Source organism: Pipra filicauda, unplaced genomic scaffold, assembly GCF_003945595.2.
Source record: "Pipra filicauda isolate LSUMZ 115617 unplaced genomic scaffold, ASM394559v2 scaffold334_size1588553_pilon, whole genome shotgun sequence".
NCBI classification, from domain to species: Eukaryota; Metazoa; Chordata; class Aves; order Passeriformes; family Pipridae; genus Pipra; species Pipra filicauda.
In genome coordinates, this window is record NW_024104459.1 from 368,703 (window position 1) to 396,694 (window position 27,992).

Below are 27,992 nucleotides of genomic sequence, written 5' to 3' on the forward strand. Positions count from 1 at the left end.
GCCCCTGCTCCTGGTACCGGAGGAGACGCAGCGCTGCCGCGGAACTGTCACCCGCGCAGGGGACACGGCCGGAACGGCACAGGAAAGCAGCAAAGGGACGCGCGGGCTGACAGCGGGCAGAGACAGCGCAGCGCGACCCCTCCGCGGGAAGGGCGGTGCGGGGCCCGGCCCAGCCCGGGAGAGGCGGTACCGCCGCGCGCGCCAGCGAGCCAGAGCCGGGAAAGAGCCTCGGCCACCGAACGGCGGGAAGCCGGGGAGGGGGGCGGGGACTCCGACTGAGACCCCGCCTCCGGCAGCAGTCCTCAACCAGGTCGGACCGACCGCAATATACACGCGCTGGGGTCTCATTTCCCGTTACAACCATCGCAGCTGAGCGAGGCACACCATGTCTGGCAGAGGCAAGGGCGGGAAGGGGCTCGGCAAGGGCGGCGCCAAGCGCCACCGCAAGGTGCTGCGCGACAACATCCAGGGCATCACCAAGCCGGCCATCCGCCGCCTGGCTCGGCGCGGCGGCGTCAAGCGCATCTCGGGGCTCATCTACGAGGAGACGCGCGGCGTGCTGAAGGTTTTCCTGGAGAACGTCATCCGCGACGCCGTCACCTACACCGAGCACGCCAAGAGGAAGACGGTCACGGCCATGGACGTGGTCTACGCCCTCAAGCGCCAGGGACGCACCCTCTACGGCTTCGGCGGCTAAACTCGATTCCTGGCCTAGCTTACGCTTTTAAAACACAAAGGCTCTTTTCAGAGCCACCCACAAGTTTCAGGAAAAAGAGCTTTAAATCGTTGCATGTGTACGTAGTTGTTGTACTTGCGGTTAAATTTGTAGGCGGAAATAAGGGAAGGGACTTCGCTTTTCTTGACCGGGGGCTCCCTGGGCTCAATAAAAAAGGAGCTATGGCAGTTACATCCTGTATACCGGCACTTTGCTTCCCGCGCTCTCCCTCACACACAGAGCACAGCTCCTCTTTGGGAAGGGCAATGGAAACTACAGACAAAGGGGAGAAAAAGCGGGACGTCGGGAGCAAGCGCTGGTTTCCAACAGCCGCTCTCCCGGCACCACCGTTGTAGTCTGATGAGGCGGGAAGGAAGCTCGTGAAATGGCGGCGCTCTCCTCTCTGCCAGTCGGGGGGCGGGACAGAGCGGGAAGGCGGGGGGAGAAGAAAAGCTAAGAACACCCGATAGCGTCCTGGGCACTGCGGAGCAAAGAGGCTGCGAGCCCTCTGCTGAGCAGCCTTCCCGTATTCCCCCCCTCTCCTTGTAAGGATGCCTTTTTCTGCTCCAGGCACCGCTCTCGGCTGCACACATCACCCCAACCCCTCTCCCCTCCTCCCGCGCCGGCAGCTTGAAGCGTGTACCTCAGAACCACTGACACACACCGGGCGGCAAGGAAGGGCGGGACTGGGCGCTACCGGAGAACCACACACCTCCCCCACACCTCCCCCCCGTTATCCCAGAACCGGCACGTACAAGCGCTTGCTACAGACTGCCCGCCCGTGCCTGCTCCATAAGAGACACAGCTCTCTCCAGTGGTCATGTGGTGGCTCTTAAAAGAGCCTTTCGGTCTGGTAGTGGTGGGAAGGTAGAAAACTCAGGCGCGCTCTCCGCGGATGCGGCGGGCGAGCTGAATGTCCTTGGGCATGATGGTGACGCGCTTGGCGTGGATGGCGCACAGGTTGGTGTCCTCGAAGAGCCCCACCAGGTAAGCCTCGCTGGCCTCCTGCAGCGCCATGACGGCCGAGCTCTGGAAGCGCAGGTCGGTCTTGAAGTCCTGCGCGATCTCGCGCACCAGGCGCTGGAAGGGCAGCTTGCGGATCAGCAGCTCCGTGGACTTCTGGTAGCGGCGGATCTCGCGCAGCGCCACCGTGCCGGGCCGGTAGCGGTGCGGCTTCTTGACGCCGCCCGTGGCCGGCGCGCTCTTGCGGGCCGCCTTGGTGGCCAGCTGCTTGCGGGGCGCCTTGCCGCCCGTCGACTTCCGCGCCGTCTGCTTCGTGCGCGCCATTCCAGTTTACTGTTCCTTCCCCCTCAAGCGGACACCACAACAATTGCGAGCCCCCTTATATTGTGTGGCGGCCCCGCCTTCCCGCCTGTGATTGGTCAAAGTAGAGGAGAATACAATTGGGTAACAGCGGTAGCTGGAGGTGCCCCGAACATCAACCCTGTGCACAGGGACTTAATCGTCTTTCTTTTCTAAAAATAAACTTCGGCATCTTTTAATGTTTACCTTGTATTGTGTTTTCCTCTAATCCTTTTTTACCTCCCAAGTTGTTTCAGAATCCGAATAGCACCTGCCGACTGTGTCTTTTAAGTAAACAATGTAATCACTTGTATTACCTTAACTGCTAAAAGAAAAGAACAAAAAAACGAAGTCGTAGGGGAGTTTGTTTCGGATTGCACAAAAAGCACTCACTTTCTCTGGAAATATTTCCATAAAAAATATAGAATGACAAAATATTAGCGACCTGCTTTATAGACACGAAAATCTCGGTGAATACCCACCTAGAGAAATATGTTTTATTTGCAACCAGCTTCACTAGCAGTCTCCTCTTGGGAATTGCATGAGAAGAATTATCTCGATGAAAGGTACAGTTATTTAAGCCAAGTTTTAAAGATCAAAATGTGGCCTCCTAGGAAAAGGACTGAAGGAGCCTGTGGTGAGTTAATTATGTAGGAGCCAAGAGCGGCGTAACGCGGGGTTTTCAAATTGGCCCAATGAGCTCGGCCGTTCCCATCAGCCAATCAACGGGCAGGGCTCGGATATAAAAGCGACCTGGTACCGATTCCGCCTACCAGCTTTCCCTTCTTCGTCGTTCGCTGTGGTCCGGGCGGCAGCTCTGGTGTTATGGCGCGCACGAAGCAGACGGCGCGGAAGTCGACGGGCGGCAAGGCGCCCCGCAAGCAGCTGGCCACCAAGGCGGCCCGCAAGAGCGCGCCGGCCACGGGCGGCGTCAAGAAGCCGCACCGCTACCGGCCCGGCACGGTGGCGCTGCGCGAGATCCGCCGCTACCAGAAGTCCACGGAGCTGCTGATCCGCAAGCTGCCCTTCCAGCGCCTGGTGCGCGAGATCGCGCAGGACTTCAAGACCGACCTGCGCTTCCAGAGCTCGGCCGTCATGGCGCTGCAGGAGGCCAGCGAGGCTTACCTGGTGGGGCTCTTCGAGGACACCAACCTGTGCGCCATCCACGCCAAGCGCGTCACCATCATGCCCAAGGACATTCAGCTCGCCCGCCGCATCCGCGGAGAGCGCGCCTGAGTTTTCTACCTTCCCACCACTACCAGACCGAAAGGCTCTTTTAAGAGCCACCACATGACCACTGGAGAGAGCTGTGTCTCTTATGGAGCAGGCACGGGCGGGCAGTCTGTAGCAAGCGCTTGTACGTGCCGGTTCTGGGATAACGGGGGGGAGGTGTGGGGGAGGTGTGTGGTTCTCCGGTAGCGCCCAGTCCCGCCCTTCCTTGCCGCCCGGTGTGTGTCAGTGGTTCTGAGGTACACGCTTCAAGCTGCCGGCGCGGGAGGAGGGGAGAGGGGTTGGGGTGATGTGTGCAGCCGAGAGCGGTGCCTGGAGCAGAAAAAGGCATCCTTACAAGGAGAGGGGGGGAATACGGGAAGGCTGTTCAGCAGAGGGCTCGCAGCCTCTTTGCTCCGCAGTGCCCAGGACGCTATCGGGTGTTCTTAGCTTTTCTTCTCCCCCCGCCTTCCCGCTCTGTCCCGCCCCCCGACTGGCAGAGAGGAGAGCGCCGCCATTTCACGAGCTTCCTTCCCGCCTCATCAGACTACAACGGTGGTGCCGGGAGAGCGGCTGTTGGAAACCAGCGCTTGCTCCCGACGTCCCGCTTTTTCTCCCCTTTGTCTGTAGTTTCCATTGCCCTTCCCAAAGAGGAGCTGTGCTCTGTGTGTGAGGGAGAGCGCGGGAAGCAAAGTGCCGGTATACAGGATGTAACTGCCATAGCTCCTTTTTTATTGAGCCCAGGGAGCCCCCGGTCAAGAAAAGCGAAGTCCCTTCCCTTATTTCCGCCTACAAATTTAACCGCAAGTACAACAACTACGTACACATGCAACGATTTAAAGCTCTTTTTCCTGAAACTTGTGGGTGGCTCTGAAAAGAGCCTTTGTGTTTTAAAAGCGTAAGCTAGGCCAGGAATCGAGTTTAGCCGCCGAAGCCGTAGAGGGTGCGTCCCTGGCGCTTGAGGGCGTAGACCACGTCCATGGCCGTGACCGTCTTCCTCTTGGCGTGCTCGGTGTAGGTGACGGCGTCGCGGATGACGTTCTCCAGGAAGACCTTCAGCACGCCGCGCGTCTCCTCGTAGATGAGCCCCGAGATGCGCTTGACGCCGCCGCGCCGAGCCAGGCGGCGGATGGCCGGCTTGGTGATGCCCTGGATGTTGTCGCGCAGCACCTTGCGGTGGCGCTTGGCGCCGCCCTTGCCGAGCCCCTTCCCGCCCTTGCCTCTGCCAGACATGGTGTCCCTCGCTCAGCTGCGATGGTTGTAACGGGAAATGAGACCCCAGCGCGTGTATATTGCGGTCGGTCCGACCTGGTTGAGGACTTCGGAGGGGCAGGGCCGGGGCGGGACGTTCGCGCCATCGCTCCCATAGCGGGCAGAGGGGCCGCGCGCGCTGCAGGTTAGGCCCCGCCTCCGGGGGCCCAACCCGCCCCTGCCGCGTTCCCTCCGCGCTCCGCCGGCGCTGAGCCCCAACAAAGGGCCCGGCCGGGCAGCCGAGAGGGGCCGGCGCGGTGGGTCCGGTACCACAGGAAATCCACCCTTTTTTACCGCGAGCTCAGAAAAGGTAGTAAGGTGCCTTTTTTTTTTTTTTTTCCCCGTGAGGGCGACACATTCACTTCTTTTTGCAGGAAGGAAAGTCTTGTGGGTGCACTGTGTCTCCGACTTAGTGATAACACGACGTTGTTTTGTCTGCGAGAGTCAGGTCTGATGAAGGAGTTAACTTGTGTCTCTTGCTGATGGACCGATGAAAATCTACATTGCTCCATGTGTTTTTAAAGATGTGGCATGTGTTTGATTATTCTCATGGTCTTACTTTGTTGAAACATAATAAAAAACTTTTGCTGTTTCTTCACATGATACTACTTTTTGAACGATATGTGTTCTGGAGCTGTTGATTTGTGCTGGGGTGCCTATTGGCTCTACAAGTCCGTTCAGGTGCAGTGAGTCCTGAAAGCTTCCAAACCTTACATGTGCACACACAGTTCTACTTTTTCTGTCTGAATTATTATTTAAATTTACCATGAATGTATGTTTGAGGTATTTTTACCTTGTTCTTGAAGGATCATCAAATAAATGCTATTCCATACAGTTGCTACTTACCATATCTTTCTTGGCAGGAGTTTTTCCCTGGTAAGTTATACCTGTGTACAATGCACATTTTTTGTGTTTTTTTCATCAGTGTAGTGGGTTTCTGTGGCTGGGTTTTGGTAGCAGGGGGGGAGCTACAGGGGTGGCTTCTTTTAGAAGCTGCTAGAAGATTTCCCTGTCCCACGGAGCCAATGCCAGCTGGCTCCAGGACGGACTTCCTGCCGCTGGCCAAGGCCGAGCCAATTAGGAGTGATAGTAACACCTGTGTGATAACATATTTAAGAACAGAAGATGGAAAAAATTTCAGCCAGGGAAGAGCAGAGTAAGAACATGGGAAGAACAATGTAGACACCAAGGTCAGTGCAGAAGGAGGGGCGGGAGGTGCTCCAGGCACTGGAGCTGTGACCCCTGCAGCCCGTGGTGCAGACCATGGTGGAGCAGCTGTGCCCCTGCAGCCCATGAAGGACCATCGGGATTCAGAGACCCACCTGCAGCCCATGGAGGAGCCCATGCTGGAGCAGTAGATATCCAGAGGAGGCTGTGACCTTGTGAGAGGCCCAAGATGGAGCGGGGTCCTGCCAGGGACCTGCAGTCCATGGAGAGGGAAGCCCACGCTGGAGCAGGTTTTTCCCAGTTAGGACTTGTGGACCCATGTCGGTCCAGCTCATTTGTGAAGGACTGCACCCCATGGAGGAGTGACCCACGGGACAGCAGTTTGGAAGAACTGCTCCCTGAGGGATGGACTCACGCTGGAGAGGTCCATCAAGGACCATCTCCCGTGGGAGGGACCCCATGGGAGCAGGGGAAGGACTCCTCTCTCTGAGAAGTGGCAGAAACAACAACTGACCATAACCTCCATTCCTCATCCCCCTGCAACACTGGGGTGGAAGAGGGAGAACACAGAAGGAAGGAGGGGTGGGGGGAAGGTGTTTTTAAGACTTTTATTTCTCACTCTTTGGCTCTTATCCTGCTAGTGATAAATATAAGTACCATCCCCACTTTGAGTCTTGTTTTGCCCATGGAGGTAATCAGTCACTGACCTCTCCCAGCTCCTAACTCATTAATCCTTAGCTGTTTGGGTTTTTTTCTCCTCTGTCCAGTTACAGAGGGAGAATGACAGAGCGGCTTTAGTGGGTACCTGGCATCCAGCCAAGGTCAACCCACTAAAATTGGTCAGCTATTTCTTATTTTGTTTCATCGTTCCCATCTTTTCCCTGTTTCAAATGGATGCTCATTACTGTCTAATGCTTCTTAAACGTGAAAAGGTTTAGCTTGATAATTTCACATACTTTTCCATTTTAGCCATCGCTTTTTTTGTTGTTCTTGTTTGTAATTTTTCATCATTTTTCCTTGAAAGTTCTCTTTCTCAGGAGGTGTGAGAGGAATGGATGTTACAAGACAGAGACTTTAGGATTTATTTTTCTCTCTTTGTAGGCCTTTTGGTATGTATGTTATTTAATTCAGGTTATGCTTAGCCACCATTTTGATAAGTATTTCCATATGTAGATGGCCATCTTTGTAGTGTTTATCTCAATTTATATCTATTAATATCACATGATTTAGTTCTACAGCTATAACAAGGACATATTTATCTTCTGATATCAACCTTAATGATGCTATTAGGACAGATAAAGCCCCCCCACCCCGTTTATGGTAATGTTGTGGTTTAACCCCTGCCAGCAACCAAGCACCATGCAGTCGCTCGCTCACTCCCTCATCAGTGGGATCAGGGAGCCTTGCAAGCTCCCCTGTTCACCTCCCATGCCCACTGTTGATTGACACTTTGCCAAAAAAAAAAAGTTGCAATCTTTTTTATCATTCATTTCTTGATGTTTTTTATTTCCCTATATCTCTTTGTGTGGCAGTTAATATTTTTTTCCTATTAAATTTAACCTTTGCTTACTTCTGCATCATATTTTCTTGATCATCTCTATATTAGACTTCTTTAAGTAATCAATTTTTTATCCTTATCCAGGGTCCATTACATTTTAAGAGTGACAATTCAGAGGAAGAACCAAAACAGATATTAATGTAATTTGTTCTTAACCTAAGCAATAGTTTAATTTCAAAGAAAAAAACCCCACAGATTATTTAATGAATGAATTTTTATTATGACCAGTATTACACAGAATCCTTGTAGATATGACAACAATGTACAGGTACGTAGATTAGATTGGTGCATTACAGTGTGTTTGTGTTATTTGAGGAAATATTCTATATTTCATGATTGTTCAAGTCAAGTAATGCTTACCCAAATTTATCTTTTCCACACCAGGCAGTTTAAGTTTCTTGGTTCTATTTTAGCATAGTGTGTGTGTCTAGTATCTTTCTAAGCTTTTCACTGGCAAAGTAACAGTGTGTGTGTTATTGAAGTATTAGGACATTTCTGAAAAAGAAACAAAATTAAACCTAAAGGAAAAGCAAAAAACCTGTTTACAGGAACTTGAACCTTTCAAGGTTATGGAAAAGAAAGGAGGAGTTCTAAGCAATTCAAATTCACTCAATTCTGGAGTAACACTTCATTTCCCAATATGACATATTTTATTTTATTGCCAGTTTCATATTTTATGGCCAGGGTTCATCCTTTACTCCTGGTGGTTCATCTGCATGGATTGTTTTGTTACTCAAAAGCAAGAAGTGAGTATACGGACTACAAATTAATAATAATTTTTATTTTTTTTTTATTTTTACAATGAGCTCTCCTTATTAATCAAAACAGTATGAGAAGAGCAAAATGTTTTCCTGATCAGGCAGCATGAATTGGAAGAGCCCAGAGCTGTCTCCCATGATGTGGGAAGGCAGTCATGGCACATTTTGAGTGAAGGAACAGGTTGAGTGATGGCAGGAATGAGTGAGAGAATGACTCTACTCCTTTGCCCACTCTAGGAGTGTCAGGAGATTTTAGCACTCCTATTCCCCTCTGCATCAGCTTTCAATCTCTCATCCTGACATTCCTTCTAACACTCTCATCCTTCCCAAAAGACAACCATCCCTTTGAATAGGCTGTTGAAATAGTGTGAGTTTCAAAATTTAAGCCTCTGTGGTACGTTTTTTAAATTAGCTAAAAGTATCACGATAGATATATTGAAAATTGGAGATACAGATTTGCTTCACCTCCTAAAGCAAAAGCTTGTAATAAATGTGCTACTTCATTTAGGTGAGACACTTGTGAGAGAAAGCAATCATCTTTTTTTGCATCATCTTCCTAGGGAAATAGAAGTGTTCCCAGAGCATTATCACATGAAATGCACAAGTTCAACTAAAAATAGAGATGGATTTTTGCCTAGAGTGACAATCAACATGACTAAATATTGTTAGAATTTGTCTAATTTCATGGAGGAAAACAAATATTTTTGAAAGTTGCATGACAAATACGTTAATTACAACGTAAGTAAAATTAAAGCTTGGTGCACCCTACTTACAGGGAGACTCCGAGCTGTCAGTCTCTGCACAGGCCACCTTCCAGGATACTGAAGACAGGCCCATCAGTAGGACTGGTTGTTAGACCCACAATATAAAGGAGAATCACACATTTCACACCCCAGCGTGCCCCTAAATTTCTGCCAGACTGAGGCTTGGTCAGCTCAGTCCTAGTTTTCATTCTGATTCACCTGGACTAATCTGATGCACCTGGCACCTGGAGTGGCTGCTCCCCATGGGTCTGATTGCCTCAGGGAACAGCAGGATTTCTTCTGGGGTGTGCATCTGCTTCCAGGCTCTACTTACAACTGTGTGCTGAAGGCCAGAGCTAGTACTTCTCTAGGTGGAAGCCGGAAATCAGCATGGATCGTGGTAGCTCCCATCCAGTCACAGTGTGTCCATCTCTGACAGGGCTTCAAAAACCACATCAAAATCATACATATACTTTTTAACTACTGATGCTTTGAAATGTTATCTTTTCATGCATTGATGTGTTTATGCAGAAACCCTCAATAACTCTTGCTGGTTATCCCCAAATTCACAGAAATGGACAAGGGACAATTTGGTCTGAAATAAACCCCAAACCAAACAAACAAAAAAAAACAAACCCAAAACCAAAACAATAACACATAGGAGAAAGAAAGTTAGAAAGTTATTTACAAGGCAATATTTTTTTCACCTTTATAATTTCTGCATGTATAGTAATTACTGATCTTGCTAGTACTATCCAGTGCTGCTGCTATTCTGTATGAACTTCTTGTGGCTACAAGGTCCTTCAGCAGTTAGCAGTCTGCACACACACAAGATTAGCAACTAATTAGAACCTCACCACCCATAAAGACATACAGACTTGGACTTCTGGATCATAATGGATGATGGCAAATCCAACCATCCTTTTGGTGAGGAACAAAAAAAATCTTTATTTTCCTGATATGCAACAGTGAACTTGCCATGACCTCTACAGCATAAGCATCTCAAGCGCTCCATCTTTAGGTGTTTTGGATGTCATTAAATAACAATAAATTTCAGTCTTCTCATTTATTCACTTTGATTTAACCACAGTTTTCAATTTTACTGCTTGTCCTTCCCCCGTGCCTGATCCTTAACTCAGTCTTCAAAGCTGTCTCACCACAATCTTCCACTTTTACTGCACCCTCCAGTTTGATCCTAATAAAAAATTCTTCCCACATCTGAAAACAACAAATAAATAACTAAAACAAACATGTTCAATGCTCAGAAGTACTTCAGTGAAAATAACTTGAATGTCAAGAATCACTAGAAGAGGAAGGAACAGTAAAACAGGATATTGTATCTTAGTACCATTGTAGCATTGAGCGAAATAGTTGCACCCTGAGTAGTGTACACATTTCTGGCCCATAAATAAACAAATAAATGCAAGTGGTAAAGAAACTTCTGAGAAAAGTGATAAAGATGATTTAAGGTCTAAAATGGCTTCTTTACTAAGAATATTAGGACACTTTCAGAACAGAGACCACTACTGGTTGAAGATGTTCTTGCTTATTTTTACTATCTGTAAGGTCAGTGGTTAAATCTATCACATTTAGTGAGGTCTAATCTAATTATAAAATTAGTTATAAACCAAAAGGTTACTGAAACCAGAAATGCTAAATTTCATAGGCAGTTTCCTTAAGTAAATGGACTCCTTTTCTCTATAGGCATTTTCCAAATCAAAGACAAAAGATGAAGATGATGTGTGGAAAGACGAGATTGGTGCCATCCCTCTCCTTTATAGAAATCAATTCCAGACTACACAGCTGCTTGCACAAGCAAAGCACTTGCTAATGCCTGTGGTAAATAGTTCACAAACTGGTCCATTTAATTACATGCATGTCCTGAGGATTGATTTTGGTCTTTTTCTATAACATAAAAAAACCAAGCAAAGAAATCCCCCCCATAAAAGCACCAACTCCAAACAAAAATCTGACTCTTCCTCTCCTCCCCCCCTCCAAAAAACCCAACCCAACCAAATAACAGCAAAACAACTTCCCCTAAAAAAAAAAAAGATCCTATTCAAGTGCTTAACTATTTTTTTTTTCAGGACTTCTAAATTGCTAGCATCCCGGTTTGGGCTGGTATTTTCACGGTTCTCTTAGAAAATAGTTGGGAAGGCAACAGAGGAATTCCATGACAGGAAAAAGCTGCAACGTCTTTAGGAAGAGGATTTGGTTTCTGTTTGAAATCCCTCCCTACAAGTGAAGAGCAGTATCATTTGTATGCAGAGTGCAGAGACCTGAAACAATGAAACTCTCAAAGATGTGGTATATAGACATGACATCTGGAGAGGAAAAAAGGTTTGTTTGCATCAGCCTCGTTAGTATGGCAGGGTTGTTTCTGTACCATGCACCCATACATCAAGTTTTCTAGAACAGAAAGGACAAGGGGAGGGGAAGGATTTAATGACCATGGGCTCCTTACAGAAGTATTTTATCATATAGGATGATCCATCTCTCAGTTGTGAAGCCTGTAGAATCAAAATAACATTTTCTGTCAGAGCAAGCTGGAACATCCCAACTGTTCCTTGTTTTGGTTTTGTGGTGGGGTTTTTTGGCTTTTGTTTGGTTGGTTGGGTTTTTTTCCCCTTAGCCTGGGCAGCAGCCACAGTATAAATAAATGGCAGTCAAAAAATACAAACTAGCAGTTGATAGAAGAAACCAGAAGAATTCAAAACGCAGGCTGGTTTTAACAACAGCCAGGGCGAGGGGTTTATCACCCCATTGTGGTGTCATCTAGCAGATTCATCTTCCTTGTCCGCAGATTAACAAAATGAAAATGACTCGGAAAGGGACAGGCGAAGGGGGCAGGAAGCGGTGGCAGAGAAGGTAACCAGAGGGAGATAGAAAGGAAAGGAAGAAGGAGGAGGCTGAAGAGGGAGGTAAGCTGCTTCCAGGGCAGGATTGGTCAGAAATTGCTGCAGCCCAGGCGGGTCGTGACTGGGCACCCCCCACCCCCCCCCACTTCCCTGCTGGGCACCAGAGCTGAACCGGAATGCCTCAAAGAGATCAGCCCCCCCTTGACTCAGCTTGCCATGGTAACGATAAGGATCTCAGAAGATGCAAAGACAAAGACACAGGAGGACTTAGCTAGGGTTTACTGCGATCTGTTTTTCTGTTATTATTAGATACACGCAGAGTATTTACTGTGACCTGCAGAAAAACGCAGTTTTCTGCTGCATTTCCATAGCTGTAGTGCAATTGGTTTCCAGACTTTCCAACAAACTTCCTGAGCATCAGGAATACCTCCAAAATAGTGTGAATGGAGACTAGTGGATTTCTTTCATGTTTACCAAAATCTAAATCGATCCTGCACTATATATTTGAGAGAAACACACAGTAACCTTTTCTTTAAAAAGTTCATTTGGTCTCTAAGCAGGTCTGTTTTCAGTGTTCATGAAAAATAAACTACTCGTGGTATTATTCAAACAGTTTCTATAACATTATACCAGATTTGTAGGATATTCCTACTTTATTGTATTTTGGTGTGCTATATAGGTTTGCAAAAGGTACTAAAGAAACTAAAAATTTGAGTGAAGGAATTTGGGAGTAATTTAATAAAAGACCTTCAAAAGTTGAACCTTTGCATAGTGTATGTGATGTAAATGTTCAAATAAGTTTTACAAGGAGGAGCCTACAGAATCATGGGGATAGCATTGGTACCAAGCAATTAATTCCATTCATGTTTGTTGACCTATGTAAATACTTTAGCTTGTCTATATTGTTGATAAATTTGCTAGCCTAAAGCAAATTCTCATGAGAAAAAAAAATAAAATCACAGTTTTCTCTAAGACTTTTACTACCAAAGGAGCTTGAACAATATTTCAGTTCTGTCCTCAATCAGGTCACTAGAGAAAAATTAAGCATAGACAGTCTTTTTCAAATACAAACAAACAAACAAAACAAAAACAGCAAAAACCAAACCAAAACAACGTGAATAAGACTTTTTGAAGGAAAAGAATATCTAAGGACTTTTTCTCACACTGTATTGTGACTATGAAAAAGCCTAAAAGTGAATGTTCTTCTATTACTTTACTTTTTTAAAATTTGTTTCTCAGCATAATTGGGAATGTTTCTGCAACTGAGTGTAGTTTATTTTTCTTTTTTTTTTTTTTTTTAATATTGTCTTGCATATTATGTTTTAGTCCTTTAAAAAATAGAGCTGTTTTTTAGTAACTACAGGGTGAATAATATTCATGGGAGCAAGTCATCTGACAGATTGCACTACCTATGCTACAGTTAGTACTTTAAAGCAAGGATATATTTTGTGTGGACTTAAAATTCAAAAGTAAATTAGTGTCATGTATGTTATTAAACACTTATTTTGTGACCACCAGCATCTGTGGTGCACTGTTCTTAAATCTAAAGTCTTTTCCCTTTTTGAGAATTTAGGTCGGCTTAATAGTTGAAATGAAATTTGGTAAGGGAAATTTTGCATCTGCAATGAAATAAAATATTGTGGTTTTCAAGAAAACACTTTTAACTCTCATCTGTCACATAAGCAAACAGGTGATATAGTACATTTCTCTCTTCTATTTCAGTATATACAACCCTGTTCTTTAACTATAGTATGCAGACAGAACGTGTTCATTTATAACAAGCGCAGTCACCTGAAGTAGAAGAACAAGTTGCCTTTCTACATTAAATATGAATGACTGGTCAGGAGAAACAGGTATACGCAGTAATCATAGGAAAACATTCCAGGTGTAATTTAGCTGAGGAAAAAGGATTTAGTATACAGAACTTAACAGTTTTCCTCTACTAATAGAAACATACTTAAACCCGTCATGAAAATCCTATTGGTGGGATAGAGAGAACATTGTTTATAAATTTCTGTATAAGGAAACCGAGCTAGTTATATGCATCTAGTTATAGCTAGATGCTGGTTACCATCTCAAGGGGGAAGCATGGCTGGAAAGTTCTGAGAAGGAAATGGTGAACTTCATGAATTACAATACTGAGCTTAACTAGTTTTTAATGAGGAACATAGTAGAAAAACAATACAAACACTTTAGACTAGATTCCAATCTGCTTATATCTTATTTGAAAACTCTTAGAATATTTGTGTTTTCAAATGATTTTTCAAAAATCAGAGGGAAAAAAACAAACAACAAAACAAAACAAATCCAGCCACCTCTTTTCCAATTTCCAAGAGAAGCGGAACAGATATACTGAAGTGTCTAAGAAGAAAGTATGAGCATTGTTCTTGAAAAGAAATGCTCCCTCCTCACACTGTGTCTTCAAAGGCAAAAATGAAACTCGGGAGGCCTCTGTTTCAGGATTTTCAAATGGCCCAATCAGAACCTTGTACAAATCAATTCCCTGCTTTAGACTCACGTAATCTCTTCCTCCCATACTAAATATACACCAATAGAAGGCTATTTTGCCAAATATACTAAATACAGAAAATTTGAGATTATTAAACAAACAAACAAAAAAATCCTTAAGTGTTTTAAACCTAATTCTAGCCTCAAATTTCAGCATAGTTACTAATAAAGTCCCGCAGTTAATGTTGTTTCAAAGTCCAGCTCTGAATAGTAGGTGATTAATACCTAATGCAATTTCTTTCAGTAAGACAGAGATGATTAAAAAAGAAAAAAATCCTCTATCTATTTCGGGAAATAAAAAGATAAAATAACAATCAAAAAACCAAACACACACACACACACACAAAAACAACAACCAATCAAAAAAAATCCCAAACCAACCTGAAAATTGTGCAAAAATCTTGTACCGTTTGATAGCAGTCTCGCCTTTCTCATCTTGTTTCCAAACAAGACTTCAGCTAGGCACTCCTCCGTTCTCTCTCTCTGCTTGAAAAACATTTTCCATTAACGCAATGGCACAGTGGCTCATTTCTCTGCCTCCTGAGACAGAATCCTGAAAAAAACCCCAACCAACCAAACAACAGCAGAAACAAACAACTGCTGAGTTTTCCTTTTTTAGTTCTCGAGGACGGTTTTAAAGAACAAAGAAAACATCCTTCCCAGCTCTGAGAAAGCCTCATTCTGAGTCTCCCAGCTCCCCGCGTTGCATTCCTGCTTCCCCTTCGGGCAGGTTTTTTCTTCCGGAATAAACATTACTGAATAAAAAAGAAGTAAAAGCCTCTTTTACCTACATCTGCCTAACAAAGGTGAGAAGCGGTGTTCTTTACAGTAGAAGAAAAGAAAAAAAAAAAAAAAGAAATAAAATTAACGTGTTCAGAGGAAACAGAGGGGACAAGAGCTGTCGCTGTGCCCCAGCAGGGCGGACTCCCCGAGGCACCAATGGCGGACAGGCTCCTCCCTGCAAATACCGATCTCTCGCGTAGTATCTTGATTTATGTGCCCCCAACACCTCGGGATCCTCAAGCCAGATGCGGCGACTTCAGAGCCCGCGACTCCCGCGTCATCAAGGCCGTGTCCCCCCTCTTTGGAGCACAAGAGGCTTCCGCAGTCGAGCAGGCCAAGGCAGTCGTACCAGCCAAGGGCCCCAAAAAGGCAACTAAGGCTACGAAATCCAAAAAGGTGGTACCGAGGAGCTCGGCCAAGCCGAAAGCGACAGTACCCAGAGTCTGTACCGTATAAGTAAAGGAAACTTTTGCAGAAAAACGCCAAGAGCACTTTTGAACACCACCAGGATGAAAGAGAAAGAACTGAAACAGTTCAAATCTAGACTGGTACATGATGACCCCCTTTCCTGGGTATGTGTGAGTTTCCATAGTGCTTCTATCTGAACTCACACTCCAGCCTATTTTGCTTTAACTCCATTATGATAGTCACCATCATTATTTATCACTTAAATAGAATACCTGGCACTGCCCTTTGGAAACTGTCCTGGACAGCATCACAGTGAAGTACTTACCATTTTCTTACTATCCCCTGATAGCCCCAAATTGCAAACAAGAAAAAAAAAAACAACCTCAGAAGGCAGAAAATTACAGCAACCACTACGCATAAGGCACCCGGACACCTTTCCACCCCAACGCAGGGACAGCAGCGGCTCACTGGGAGAGGAGGGGGCCCAATCCCTCTCTGGTTTGAAAACCGCGCATTCCAATCGGATTGGCAAGGACGGCGCCGTCCCCGCCCCATACTACCACCACCGAGCTTAATGGTGCTTCCCACCCACAGAATCCATGGGGAGGCAAGCAGAAAGTACACCCTTGCCTAGTTCACATCTCTCAAACCATGCTGCGGTGACCGATTTCAATCGCAATAGATACATTTTATTTTTTTTTTCTTCCCAAAAAAGGGAAACGGAGTCACATTTACAGAAGAACATGGATATCTTAGAGAAAGAAAACTGCAGGGAACTACACTGATCAGCAAGTTAAAAATACACAGAAAGTTTATACTTCAGAAAGCTTCTTTTGACATTTAAAATTTTCAGATATGTCAAATAGCATGTATTTGTAGGGTCAAGCGTTCCTGCTCTTTCTAGGAAGATGTAGGTGGCTCTGAAAAGAGCCTTTGGGTTATTTGATCTGGAGAACTTTACTTGGCTTTGGCCTTGTGGCTGTCGGTCTTCTTGGGCAGCAGCACGGCCTGGATGTTGGGCAGCACGCCGCCCTGCGCGATCGTCACCTTGCCCAGCAGCTTGTTGAGCTCCTCGTCGTTGCGGATGGCGAGCTGCAGGTGGCGGGGGATGATGCGCGTCTTCTTGTTGTCGCGGGCCGCGTTGCCCGCCAGCTCCAGGATCTCGGCCGTCAGGTACTCGAGCACGGCCGCCAGGTAGACGGGCGCGCCGGCGCCCACCCGCTCGGCGTAGTTGCCCTTGCGCAGCAGCCGGTGCACGCGGCCCACGGGGAACTGCAGCCCGGCCCGCGACGAGCGCGACTTGGCCTTGGCCCGCGCCTTCCCGCCCTGCTTCCCGCGCCCGGACATGCCTCAGCAAAAAGAGAGCACAAAACAGAAAGGAAATAAAAATAATACCCCACAGAATACCTCGGAAAGCCGTGCAAAAGGAGTAAATACGGCAAAAGGTCCCACTCTGCGTTTTTATCCCTTCCTTCCGGGGTTCAGTGGGACTCCTGATTGGCGGAGGCAGGGATTGTGGAATTTACCAATGGGAATGCAGATGAAAGAGCGACCAATCGAAGATGCTCGATGGTTTGACATCACGGCCCCAGATTGTCCAATAGGCAAGAGCACCGTCGAGTCATATCATTTGCATACCGCCCCTATAAATACGGGCGTCGCCGCCTTTGTATTTACGTCGTTCCTGCAGTGGACAGGTAGTGACAGACCCGTAAAATGCCGGAACCAGCTAAATCCGCTCCCGCTCCGAAGAAGGGCTCCAAGAAAGCCGTCACCAAGACCCAAAAGAAAGGTGACAAGAAGCGTAGAAAGACTAGGAAAGAGAGCTACTCCATCTACGTGTACAAGGTGCTGAAGCAGGTGCACCCCGACACGGGCATCTCCTCCAAGGCCATGGGCATCATGAACTCCTTCGTCAACGACATCTTCGAGCGCATCGCCGGCGAGGCCTCGCGCCTGGCGCACTACAACACGCGCTCCACCATCACGTCGCGGGAGATCCAGACGGCCGTGCGCCTGCTGCTGCCTGGCGAGCTGGCCAAGCACGCCGTCTCCGAGGGCACCAAGGCTGTCACCAAGTACACCAGCTCCAAGTAGGGCGCCTCGGACCGTCACTTTCAACCCAAAGGCTCTTTTAAGAGCCACCCATATATTCAGTAAAAGAGTCTGTCACACTAATTACTTTCGGTGAGTGGTGCTTGTAATTGGTCCTGGTTTAGTTCCCAGGTTAGGACATGCTGTTAAAAGAGTAGGGAAAAATGTTTATCCTGTTTACCGGGAAAGATTTGGGTCGTCTTGCGAGTGTCCTATCCTGACAGGCTGTTTGCCAGGTCTATAAAAGGAATGCTAAGCGCCTAATCGAGTTTTAAATCTATTTGTTCTCCTTCCTCCTTTTAAGAGTATATCTTTTAATTATTTACAACGTCAGTCTTGTCTCAGTGCAGCTTATACTTTTTTTCCTAATAAAATATCGTTGTCCCCTTTAAATATTAGATGTCATCCTCAAGTGACTTGGCTGCAAGCCAAAGCAGCTTGTTTACGCAGGACAGTCTTTAGGGATTAGTCTGTGATATTTGCAAGGGAATGTTTAATGAAATCTATGCCTCCAAGCACAGCAGAAGTAAAAACGGTATAGAGAGCAGTATAATTCACTAGCTCCTCAGGTTTCATAAGGGAGTGGCGTACGTTATATTGTATCCCGTGGCGCATAAGCGCGGCAGAATTAAGGGTTTTCTAAGTGACAACATAATAGGAAATTACAAGTTAAAATAAGGGACACTTAGAAAAAAAAACAAAACCAAAAAAACAAACTAAACCAAACAAAAAAAATTACCAAAGGTGAGCGCTTTATCGCACTTGAAGTTGCTCGGGTTGCACAGGGAAGGCTGTTTTTAAGAAAATGCCTTTTACGAGGGAACTTGAATCCTGGTTGTCCCGAACAGAGGCCGCGATAAAAGCGTTTGCTGCGGGGTGAAAACACGGCTGCCCGGTTACAGCTGTGGCACCACGTCCGGCTGCCTCCGGCCCCGCTCCGCCGGGCGGAGCTGCAAGAGATGAGAAGAGGGAGCGCGGTCGCTTCCCGGGAGGGAGGGAGGGAGGGAGGAAGGGTGGGAGGGAGGGAGGGAAGGAATTGCGGAGCGGGGACCGGCAGCTGCTCCCGCCCATCCCCCTTCCCACCGCGCGGGCTTTTCGAATCCTTCCCCCTGTCCAATGGCAGCCAGGTCTGCCTTCGCGCTGGCCAATCACAGAGCGGGGATGGCTATAAATAGAGTCCCCCGCGGCCGCCTCCTGCACAGGGATTGCTTTTTCGACTCTGCAGGGGCTGCTCCGCGGAACATGGCGCGCACGAAGCAGACGGCGCGGAAGTCGACGGGCGGCAAGGCGCCCCGCAAGCAGCTGGCCACCAAGGCGGCCCGCAAGAGCGCGCCGGCCACGGGCGGCGTCAAGAAGCCGCACCGCTACCGGCCCGGCACGGTGGCGCTGCGCGAGATCCGCCGCTACCAGAAGTCCACGGAGCTGCTGATCCGCAAGCTGCCCTTCCAGCGCCTGGTGCGCGAGATCGCGCAGGACTTCAAGACCGACCTGCGCTTCCAGAGCTCGGCCGTCATGGCGCTGCAGGAGGCCAGCGAGGCTTACCTGGTGGGGCTCTTCGAGGACACCAACCTGTGCGCCATCCACGCCAAGCGCGTCACCATCATGCCCAAGGACATCCAGCTCGCCCGCCGCATCCGCGGAGAGCGCGCTTAAACTTCATCAAACGGATCTTTCAGACCATCGAAAACCCAAAGGCTCTTTTAAGAGCCACCACATGGCCACTAAAAAGAGCTGTAAACTCGTAGTCATGCATAGGAAGTAGTGTGTTTACCTGTGTTTCGGGTGGCTTTACGTTAAGCGAGATTTGACATCTCAGGTAAGTAGTAAACAGCATAAATTACGTGTTAAAGGAGTTAAATCGTGACTGTAGCATTAAGCGGTATAGCGTGCTGAGGTGATTAAGCGGTATAGCGTGCTAGGACAAATCTTCGTTCAGGGTGGAAATTGCTTTCTACACGTTTTTCCAGATACTTATATTTTGGCTGTTAAAGAAAATGTTGTAATCATTGGCTTTCCTTTTCTGAAGGGGAAGATACTCAGCTGGAATATGTATTTTTTTTATCCGTTCAGCTGCGTGTCCGTAAGGCTTTTGTACAAACTGCCTGAATTCATAAAGGGGTGGACCTTTACTGAATTCTGCGGTCACGACTAGAGAATTTAAGTTTGTTGTAAATGCTTTCTGCTGTGCTGCGTATACTTTATGTTCTCATGGTAACGTTACAGCTAGTTTTCCTTTCCAAACATTTTTTTATTATTGTTATTTCTGGAGGACTCTGGGGCCTTGTTTTTTTTCGGAAGCTGCAAGAAGTCCTTTCCCGCCTTTCCTGGAAGGGCGCTTGGTCAGTAGTTTTTCCAGTGTTTTATCACTCCTAGTGTGAGTATTCCTGTCGTGAGCGACGTCTCGCGGGCATTTTTAGCCCTTCTCAAGCACCCACATTTATTCCGAGATAAATGTATTTCCAAAGAGTTGGGGCAGGGCAAAGGCAAGGGTTTTTTCTGCGAGTCGCGTTTTATGAGTTGTGCTTTTTCCTGGTGTCTTCTCTAGGACACACTCGTGGCATCCTTAATGTTTCTGAATATCCTGTATGAATTATTAGAGATGTCAGTTTAGATCAATTTTCTCCATCACTGTTGAGGCTCCCGAAAAGATTTTCTGAAGTTACCACAGAGGAAGTGTTTTCCAAGGAATATCTGTGACTAAAAACTTATCAAGTCTAGAATTATTTTTAAATGGAGACTCTTCCTTATCTGTTGTAGTCAGTGATATTCAGTGATATTCAGTGATATTCAGTGATATTCAGTGATATTCAGTGATATTCAGTGATATTCAGTGATATTCAGTGATATTCAGTGATATTCAGTGATATTCAGTGATATTCAGTGATATTCAGTGATATTCAGTGATATTCAGTGATCCTACCTGGAAAACAGATTTTTCCCTGACTGTAAATTCAGTTGCACATCCCCTTGCTCTCCTGCTTGATAGATCTACAGTTGGTGACTGAAAAATTTACATTTCAAAAAAAATTTCTGACTTTACTTCGCCTTTTTGTTTGTTTGGATTTTTTTGTTGTTGTTCTGGTTTCTTGTTGGTTTTTTTTTGTTTGTTTGTTTGTTTGATGTTTTTTGTTTGCTGGTTTGGTTATTTTGTCTGTTTTAATGCTGCAGGTCGCTTTGTAAAATTTAGGGAGCTTCCTGTTTCATTGAATTATTGGAAGTAATGCCCTTTTCTCTGCTACAAAACAGTACCTGTGCCTTTAAGAAGCGGTTGGATTGAGTTGAACACAGCCCTCATTTTAACTCGGAAACAAAGAGTCCCCGAGAATTGCTTAGAGGAAATATTTCTTCTGAAAAGCGTAAAACCTGCAAGACTCTTAGTTCTCTCTTAACTGTTGATACGCTTCATCTTATTAATTTTCCTTTCTCTGTGTCAGGAACTTGGACTCTGCAGCAAAATCTGACCAATCAAGTGCCTCGACACACCATTTTCTTTCTTCCTGTTTTCTCACTTTCAGCCATTTTCTGATACTTAACCTCGGAGGGATAAAAGGGAGGGGGGAAGGTATAGGGAATAGTGCTTTGAGGATTAAGAAGTCTCTGCTCTGATTTATTCATCCCACCACATTTGTTCGTTGACATAGGACTTGTATTTTTCAGAACAGATTTTTGTTTTCTTTGAGTAGAATACCAATGGGATTACAGCAATGAATTTTAGTGAAAACAAACTCATTTCCTATTACTGTCTGTCATAGACAAAGATCTGTTTATTAATCTGAACCTGTTTATATATGCTTATAATCAAAAATGCAATAAATCAATTAAAAGTAAGCCAGTGGTCAAAACATTTGAGTCAAAAATTATGCACTTTTTTTTTCCATGTGCAAGATATAAATTATTTTTGAGGAGTGAGATGGGGAAACAGGTTTTATTTTCCTTAATCTCTCTCATTTTTCATCTAGTCTTTTCAAGATCTCAAACTGTTAATAAATAAAGTATTATTGGGACTCATTCAGAGAGTTGCATGCTTGAATTGTAAAAAACACTTAATACTCCCATCAGCCGAGGAAGAAAACAGATGTGCAGTGATCTTTTTTTCAGGAAGGGAGAGCCCATATAAACCATAAATTATAATGTCTAAGTCTGAAGTAGTTTTGGGGTGTATTATAAAAGGGTGTAATTTACACATAGGTGACTTAGTGCAAGACTTCATAACTCAAAGTGAGAATAAAAGTGGAGGTTCCTCTCATGCCAGCAAGGTTTAGCTGCATTTCTGTGCTTTTTGCAGGAGAACCTGAGATAAATGGATGCTGCCAAGTAGAAGCTGGATGTGAGCAAGACCTGTGTGCTGACCAGCTGGGCATTGACTTGTAAATTGCTGTTGGTACTCAGGTAAGATGCTTTTACAGGTGATCTTGGATGCTCAGCAACGTACTTGGCTAAGACTGTTCTGGGCTCTTTAGCCATCCTCTATGGATGAATGAATCAAATTCAAATCACTGCATGGAAAAATGTACTTCCTGATAGTCTAATGGGTAAGATACAGCATAGATACTGAGGTCCTGGTGAAATACTTCATTTCATCAGAAATACATAAGAGAAGGTCTGATGAAAGTATCTTTCTAGAACTAAAATATTTGAATCAGTCCTGCCTGGCACCTATCAGTTTCTGAAAAAATCTGAATAGATATATCCATATGAAAAAGAGATGAGATTTTAGTTTCAATTACCTATTGTAATGTACATATTTTGTAAAGGTGATATGGAGGTGGTTTCCATTCAAGCCAGTATGCAAAGATAGTTCCTTAACACGTTTTCATTTGCAAATCCCTCTTGTGGAATCCCTATTGGTTACGGTCTTCAGTAATCACAAGCAGTGAAGTCTGAGCTTAGCCAGCCTCAGCTCTCCTACAAGCCTGGCCAGTACTGCCCTGCTGCATCATTGCCTTTCTCTTCTTTCCCACTTTTGATTCATGTTGTATCTTCAAGCTAGATATAAGCAGGTTTCAGATTGCAGATGTGCAAACAACATTGTCGAAACAGTATGAACACTTGTTAACATTTCGTATTATGTATCAGAAAGTACTTTGTCAGATACTGTTGCCATGGATTTAGTTGTACTGGCCACAACAACTGGGTCTGATCCTAGGATCCTGCTAATTAATGTACTCTTCTAAGTGAAGGTTTCCAATTTGTCTTTTATTAGTTCTCAGCTTACAACTTGAGCTGGGTGGATCTGGAGAGTGACCACTACACCAGAAATTATCCCTCAATCACACATGTACCACCCAGCACTCCACTTAAGTCCATCACTTGTTCCTGGTCAGTTGTGTCTTGATTTTTATTTTTTTTTAATTGCTTTTAACTGCTGTGTAGGTGTCTTTTGTCTGACATTTTCTCAGTCCTTGGAATTGTTTCTTTAGTCCTTCCTTACCTTTTTCATTCTGCTTTTGGCTAGTTGTATATTAGCAACATTAGTTTCTCAACAAAAACTTTTCTTTTTGTCAGCTCTTGTGGCCTAATGCAACAACCACTTCAGCTATTTGTGCTAAGCCACTAGTACTTCATGAGACTATGGAGAAAGAAGAACACAGTTAATAAAATTTCCTCTGTAAGACCATGAAGCAACAGAAAATGGAAAGCTCTGTTCTCAGTAAGCTGATAGAGCAATAAAAGGGACTAGTAATAAAAAACCCCAACAAATTAGAGGAACATAATATATAAAAACAATGCAAAACAAGTTTGAATTAAAACCATTTGTACATAAAAAATGTAAACCCAACCGGTTGGAGGTCTCAGCCCGAAGTTGCAATGATGGATAGAGTTCAGTGAAACAAATCCTACAGCTCCAGGGACACTGGGGCTGCAAAAGACATATCCCAACATTGCTACTTCCACACTATTCTCACCTGTGCCACCCACGGTGCACCTCAGTCTAAAGCTGCTTTTAGGTTTGGCTTCAGGTTCAAAGAGCCACAAAGCCTAGAGCTCCAGGGACACTGATGCTGCAAAAGGCATGACAAGGGGAGCATGGCACTGCCTGTAAAGCTTTACAAAATTCTGGCCTGTAAGAGCTTCAACCTGTGATGCTATCAATAGGTTAGTAATTGATCCAGAAGGCTCATGATACACTTTTTCATAAGTGTTCCATATGATCCCATGCAGTATGTCAATGTTGTAATGAACATGAGGATGTAGATCTAAATGCACGATGTAAGAAGCACGACAGAAACACACACACACACACACACACCCCAAAAACTGTTTCTGGGACACAGCCTTTCAGAAACAGCTGACAGTCAGATGTAAATCTTTGTGTGTTTCAGATGTCAATTCAGTGTGCTGAGGTTTGAACATTTCCCAGATTAATTTAAACTACTTGATAGTCCATGAAAAGCAGGTAAGATCTCCAGTGCACAAGTGTAATGATAAGTAGCATTTGAGAATTTCTGTATGCTTTACTGCAGTCAAAGAGCTCATTGTCCAAATCATTGTCACGCTGAGATTAAAGGAGTTCTAAGCAATAAACAATTCTAGTTGCAATTCAAGTTAGTTATATTGTGAAATAAAATATTATGGGAGCTTTCTACCATCCACCCCTCCTAAATGAAGTATGGTGCTGGTTGTTGAAAATGAATGTTATTTTCCTTATTTGGGCCAATTTTGATCTTCCCATCAGTTCTCCCAGGTAGAGTCATCTAACAGATTATTGTTTATGTTTTTAGGAGAAACGAACATGTTTGGGAAAAAAGTGAAGATCATTTACATGGGTTCAGGCTAGTCCACTTCCAGAAGAGGTAATTTTAAAAGTCTAAGAGTGGTAACTATACATACACCAAAGAAAATGCAGGGGATTGCCAGCATTTGTCACTTCAGGGCTGCTTTGGCCAATATAATACAGAAATTTCACTAGACCAGATGTGTCACCTCACCTCTGCATCCAATGCCTGAAAATTTTAACAGTCAGCAACATTGCCAGTTTTTGCTGGTTTGCTGGTTGTTTAGGAAGGTACGTGCAGAGTTTGAGTTTACCTTGCAGCTGCACAAGTACAGTCTACACAGAAATAAAATGAACAGCCAGACTAACATGAAGTAGTCAATACTGATTACATGCTGTGAAGACTGAATTGTGTGTGTGTGCACGTGTATATGCAGATATTATATGTTTTCAGAGATCTGTAACTTTGGGATCTTTAAATAGGAAGAATAGGGAGTTCTTAACATATCCTCATAAGATTCATCTAGCTTAATGGTCCTGAAATGAATGGCTGTAAGACTCCATTAGAAGTATTTCAAAATACCCAGTATTTTACAAGGTCTTCTATACGATGTATTTTAAGAACACTTTCAAATACTAATACTTTTTATCCTCAAGAGTTTTGGAGGTGGGGATTTTTATTTTTTTTTTTTGGGGGGAGCACATTATAAATAATGTTTAAGAGTTACTTTTTATTAGCCATTTAACCAAAAGTACAGTTAAAAGTCCCCACTAATTCACCCAGCTGTTCCATTATAGATGCAGAACTCAACTACTACACCATATAGGACAGGCACTCTCACCCATATCCCCCTGTTCAGATCTCAGCACATTGAATGGCATCTGAAACCACACAGCTCTCAGACCCTTCCTGAAACCCTCCATGAGGCTCCACCCGGTGTTTGCTGTTGCAAAAAGGACGGTATTGTATTCCTTCTCCTCTTACATACCTTTCTGTAACTCTTTTGTTTATCCATCAGTCCTAATGATGCCTTTACTTAACATTCTGGTTTCTGTTTTGGAGTTGAAAATTGCTTTTTCTTTCTAAATGTAAGAGGCTTATCTGACTGGAAGACGATACACACATGCTAATGGATCAATCACTATTGTAGGAGACTCTAGATGCAGGAATCAAATAGAAGACTGACTAATGGAGTTTATAAGAATGTGACTAAGCAGAAAAGCACAGAGGGCCTCAGATTAGGGAAAAATAAAAATCAGATGCACCATGACACATCCCTAAATGCTTGTAGTCAAAGTTCCAAAACAGGCAGTTGCCTAAGTTATAAAATGGATTCTATCAGTAGATTTACACAGTTTCATAAAAGAAGGCTGGAGAGTTTTGAACAAAGTTATTTGGTGAAGAGGGAAATGGAAAAAAAGCTAAAAGATAACAACAGCTTGCAAACAAACAAACAAAACAAATCCTAACAAAACTAACCAAAATCAAACCTGTTGTCTTATGTTTCTGCATTTGGAAAAAGTAATTTAGATAAATCTATCTTCTAAAAAGATAGCAAATTCCTTTTTGCACATGTATCTACTACACTTTTGAGGGGATAAGGAAAGGAAGGTACATGGAAAGAACTAGGTAAATTTCTTACCCTAAAATGTGTGAGCCATTATGATTAATAAAAAAGAAGGATGCAGGGAGATGGGGTTGTTGTTACTGAAGCACTTCCTTGTTTTTTCTTGTCTTTTTTCAAAGATCTCACACAAAATTATGCCAGTGAAAATGTTTTATAATGCTTATATTTCATAATGTTTTGAGTTCTCACAATATGAAGACTAAATGCAAATTAAAACAGAAATCACATCAAAACAAAGTCCCTAAAAAGTTCTTTGGAAAATTCTCATTTTCACACTTTTTGAAGACTTACTTATGATTATTTCAATATTGCTCTATTAAATAAAAAGATAATAATAAATTATCTTTAGATAAAAAAAAAAAAAAAACCAATAAAAATTTGTGGGAAATTGTGCTGTTAAAAAGAAGAAAGGGGAAATGGCCCAATTTTTTTTTTTTTATTTTGAAATTTTGTTTACTCTCAGTATAAATTAGTTTAATAGTATCTGTGTCAGGAAGTAAAATTTATTACTTTGAGCAAGCATACCTTAATCCAGGAAAATTAATAACATTAGAACAATGATCTATATTTTAGAGTTGACAGTTAAAAATATGAGTAGCATTCCTATTTTAAATGGCACGTGTTTAGCAAGGGGATAACCCAAATATTAGTGTAATAGAGAATCGTAATAGGCTTTAATTTCCATTAAGGTACAGAGCCTCATACTTTCCCAGCAGGAAGCATTCCCAGAAAATGATGTTGTAACCTGTGGTGCCTTCCTTACCTATCTGTCCTCTTAGGAGAATTCTTTAGGCTCTCAGCTATCCTCGAAATGGCCAAAAATATGCTTGATGGGTAAAGGGTATGACAGCTAAATATGTACGTGTTTGCATGTGTGTGCATGTGTTGCAAGAGAAAAAAAAAAAAGAAAAGAAAAAAAAAACAACCAAAAAAACCCCAAGGAAACAAACAAGGCAAAACCACTGAACTTTTCACCTTTAAATCCACAGGAAGAAAATTCTACATGACATTAAACACACAAACAAACAAGAACAAAAAAAAAAAAACCAAACCCTCCCTGCTCTTACCACGCGGCTTGAGGGTTTCTCCCCCTCCCCTTTCAAGAAGGACTTAGTAACAGACTTACTTAACTTAGTTACTTAACTTAACTTAGTAGCAGTAACTGAGTAGAAGCACTTAGTAACAGAAAGAAGCTGTGGGTTGAGGAGGACAAGGCTGCGAGAGATTTTATAAATATACCCGAGGAAGGTTTCTAGGAAGGAAATATTAATAAAAGAAAAATTTAAAAGCAACACTTAAAGCGTCCAATACACAGGCATACGCCGGGATGGCGGGCAGAGAGCAGAGGCGGGGCGGGAGCACCGAGCGCGGTCCCGCATTGGTCGGATTTTGCCGCAGACCCGCGGGGAGGGACGGGTAGGGGAGCGCCACCGCCCCCGCCCCTGGTATGAGCTGTTCCGCCGCGGAACTGTCACCCGCGCAGGGGACACGGCCGGGACGGCACGGGAAAGCAGCAAAGGGACGCGCGGGCTGACAGCGGGCAGAGACAGCGCAGCGCGACCCCGCCGCGGGAAGGGCGGAGCGGGGCCCGGCCCAGCCCGGGAGAGGCGGAACCGCCGCGCGCGCCAGCGAGCCAGAGCCGGGAAAGAGCCTCGGTCACCGAACGGCGGGAAGCGCGGGAGGGGGGCGGGGACTGCGACTGAGACCCCGCCTCCGGCAGCAGTCCTCAACCAGGTCGGCTCCGGGGAAATAAAATGCGGCTCCAGGGAGCCCAAGTGATTAGAGACTCAGTACGGGAGAGTTTGCTATGTCTGGCAGAGGCAAGGGCGGGAAGGGGCTCGGCAAGGGCGGCGCCAAGCGCCACCGCAAGGTGCTGCGCGACAACATCCAGGGCATTACCAAGCCGGCCATCCGCCGCCTGGCTCGGCGCGGCGGCGTCAAGCGCATCTCGGGGCTCATCTACGAGGAGACGCGCGGCGTGCTGAAGGTCTTCCTGGAGAACGTCATCCGCGACGCCGTCACCTACACCGAGCACGCCAAGAGGAAGACGGTCACGGCCATGGACGTGGTCTACGCCCTCAAGCGCCAGGGACGCACCCTCTACGGCTTCGGCGGCTAAACTCAAAAAAGTCGCTAAAGTCATTGTTAAAACCCCCAAGGCTCTTTTCAGAGCCACCCACAAATTTTACAAAGAGAGCTGTTTGTTACTGCAGAGATGGTAGATGCAAATGGAAAGCTGCTGCCTCAGCAGTTTTGCGATATTGCGTTCTAATAAAACGTTATTTACTCTTATTT

The 27,992-nt window shown here is 45.1% G+C and overlaps 5 protein-coding genes and 1 long non-coding RNA gene across 9 annotated transcripts; 3 read left to right on the forward strand and 3 right to left on the reverse strand.

The window, feature by feature from the left end:
- The first annotated feature begins 9 nt into the window (after positions 1 to 9).
- Positions 10 to 27,989, forward strand: LOC113997374. Its single transcript, XM_027739146.2, has 5 exons — positions 10 to 671; positions 4,190 to 4,201; positions 17,085 to 17,099; positions 18,580 to 18,925; positions 27,489 to 27,989. The coding sequence occupies exons 1-5, from the start codon at positions 386 to 388 to the stop codon at positions 27,814 to 27,816; spliced, it is 987 nt and encodes a 328-aa protein (XP_027594947.2). The 5' UTR covers positions 10 to 385; the 3' UTR covers positions 27,817 to 27,989.
- LOC113997378 (histone H3) lies at positions 1,588 to 2,004 on the reverse strand. The gene has a single exon (XM_027739150.2). It carries the CDS (start codon positions 2,000 to 2,002, stop codon positions 1,592 to 1,594), a length of 411 nt encoding a protein of 136 aa, XP_027594951.1. The 5' UTR covers positions 2,003 to 2,004; the 3' UTR covers positions 1,588 to 1,591.
- On the forward strand, positions 2,843 to 3,257 carry LOC120322467 (histone H3). Its single transcript, XM_039383978.1, has one exon. It carries the CDS (start codon positions 2,843 to 2,845, stop codon positions 3,251 to 3,253), a length of 411 nt encoding a protein of 136 aa, XP_039239912.1. The 3' UTR covers positions 3,254 to 3,257.
- LOC113997391 lies at positions 7,399 to 15,217 on the reverse strand. Of its 4 annotated transcripts, none has more exons than XR_005564551.1 (3): positions 14,861 to 15,217; positions 14,451 to 14,622; positions 7,399 to 9,144 (listed from the first exon to the last, which is right to left on the reverse strand). It is a non-coding gene; the product is annotated as an uncharacterized LOC113997391 (long non-coding RNA). The 4 variants fall into 4 exon arrangements; XR_005564550.1 differs by having other exon boundaries at positions 14,451 to 14,552; positions 14,857 to 15,217; XR_005564552.1 differs by having other exon boundaries at positions 14,451 to 14,555; positions 14,857 to 15,217.
- Positions 15,923 to 16,705, reverse strand: LOC113997379 (histone H2A-IV). The gene has a single exon (XM_027739151.2). The coding sequence runs from the start codon at positions 16,605 to 16,607 to the stop codon at positions 16,218 to 16,220; it is 390 nt and encodes a 129-aa protein (XP_027594952.1). The 5' UTR covers positions 16,608 to 16,705; the 3' UTR covers positions 15,923 to 16,217.
- Positions 16,954 to 17,441, forward strand: LOC113997382 (histone H2B 8). The gene has a single exon (XM_027739155.2). It carries the CDS (start codon positions 16,977 to 16,979, stop codon positions 17,355 to 17,357), a length of 381 nt encoding a protein of 126 aa, XP_027594956.2. The 5' UTR covers positions 16,954 to 16,976; the 3' UTR covers positions 17,358 to 17,441.
- Positions 27,990 to 27,992: the final 3 nt, after the last annotated feature.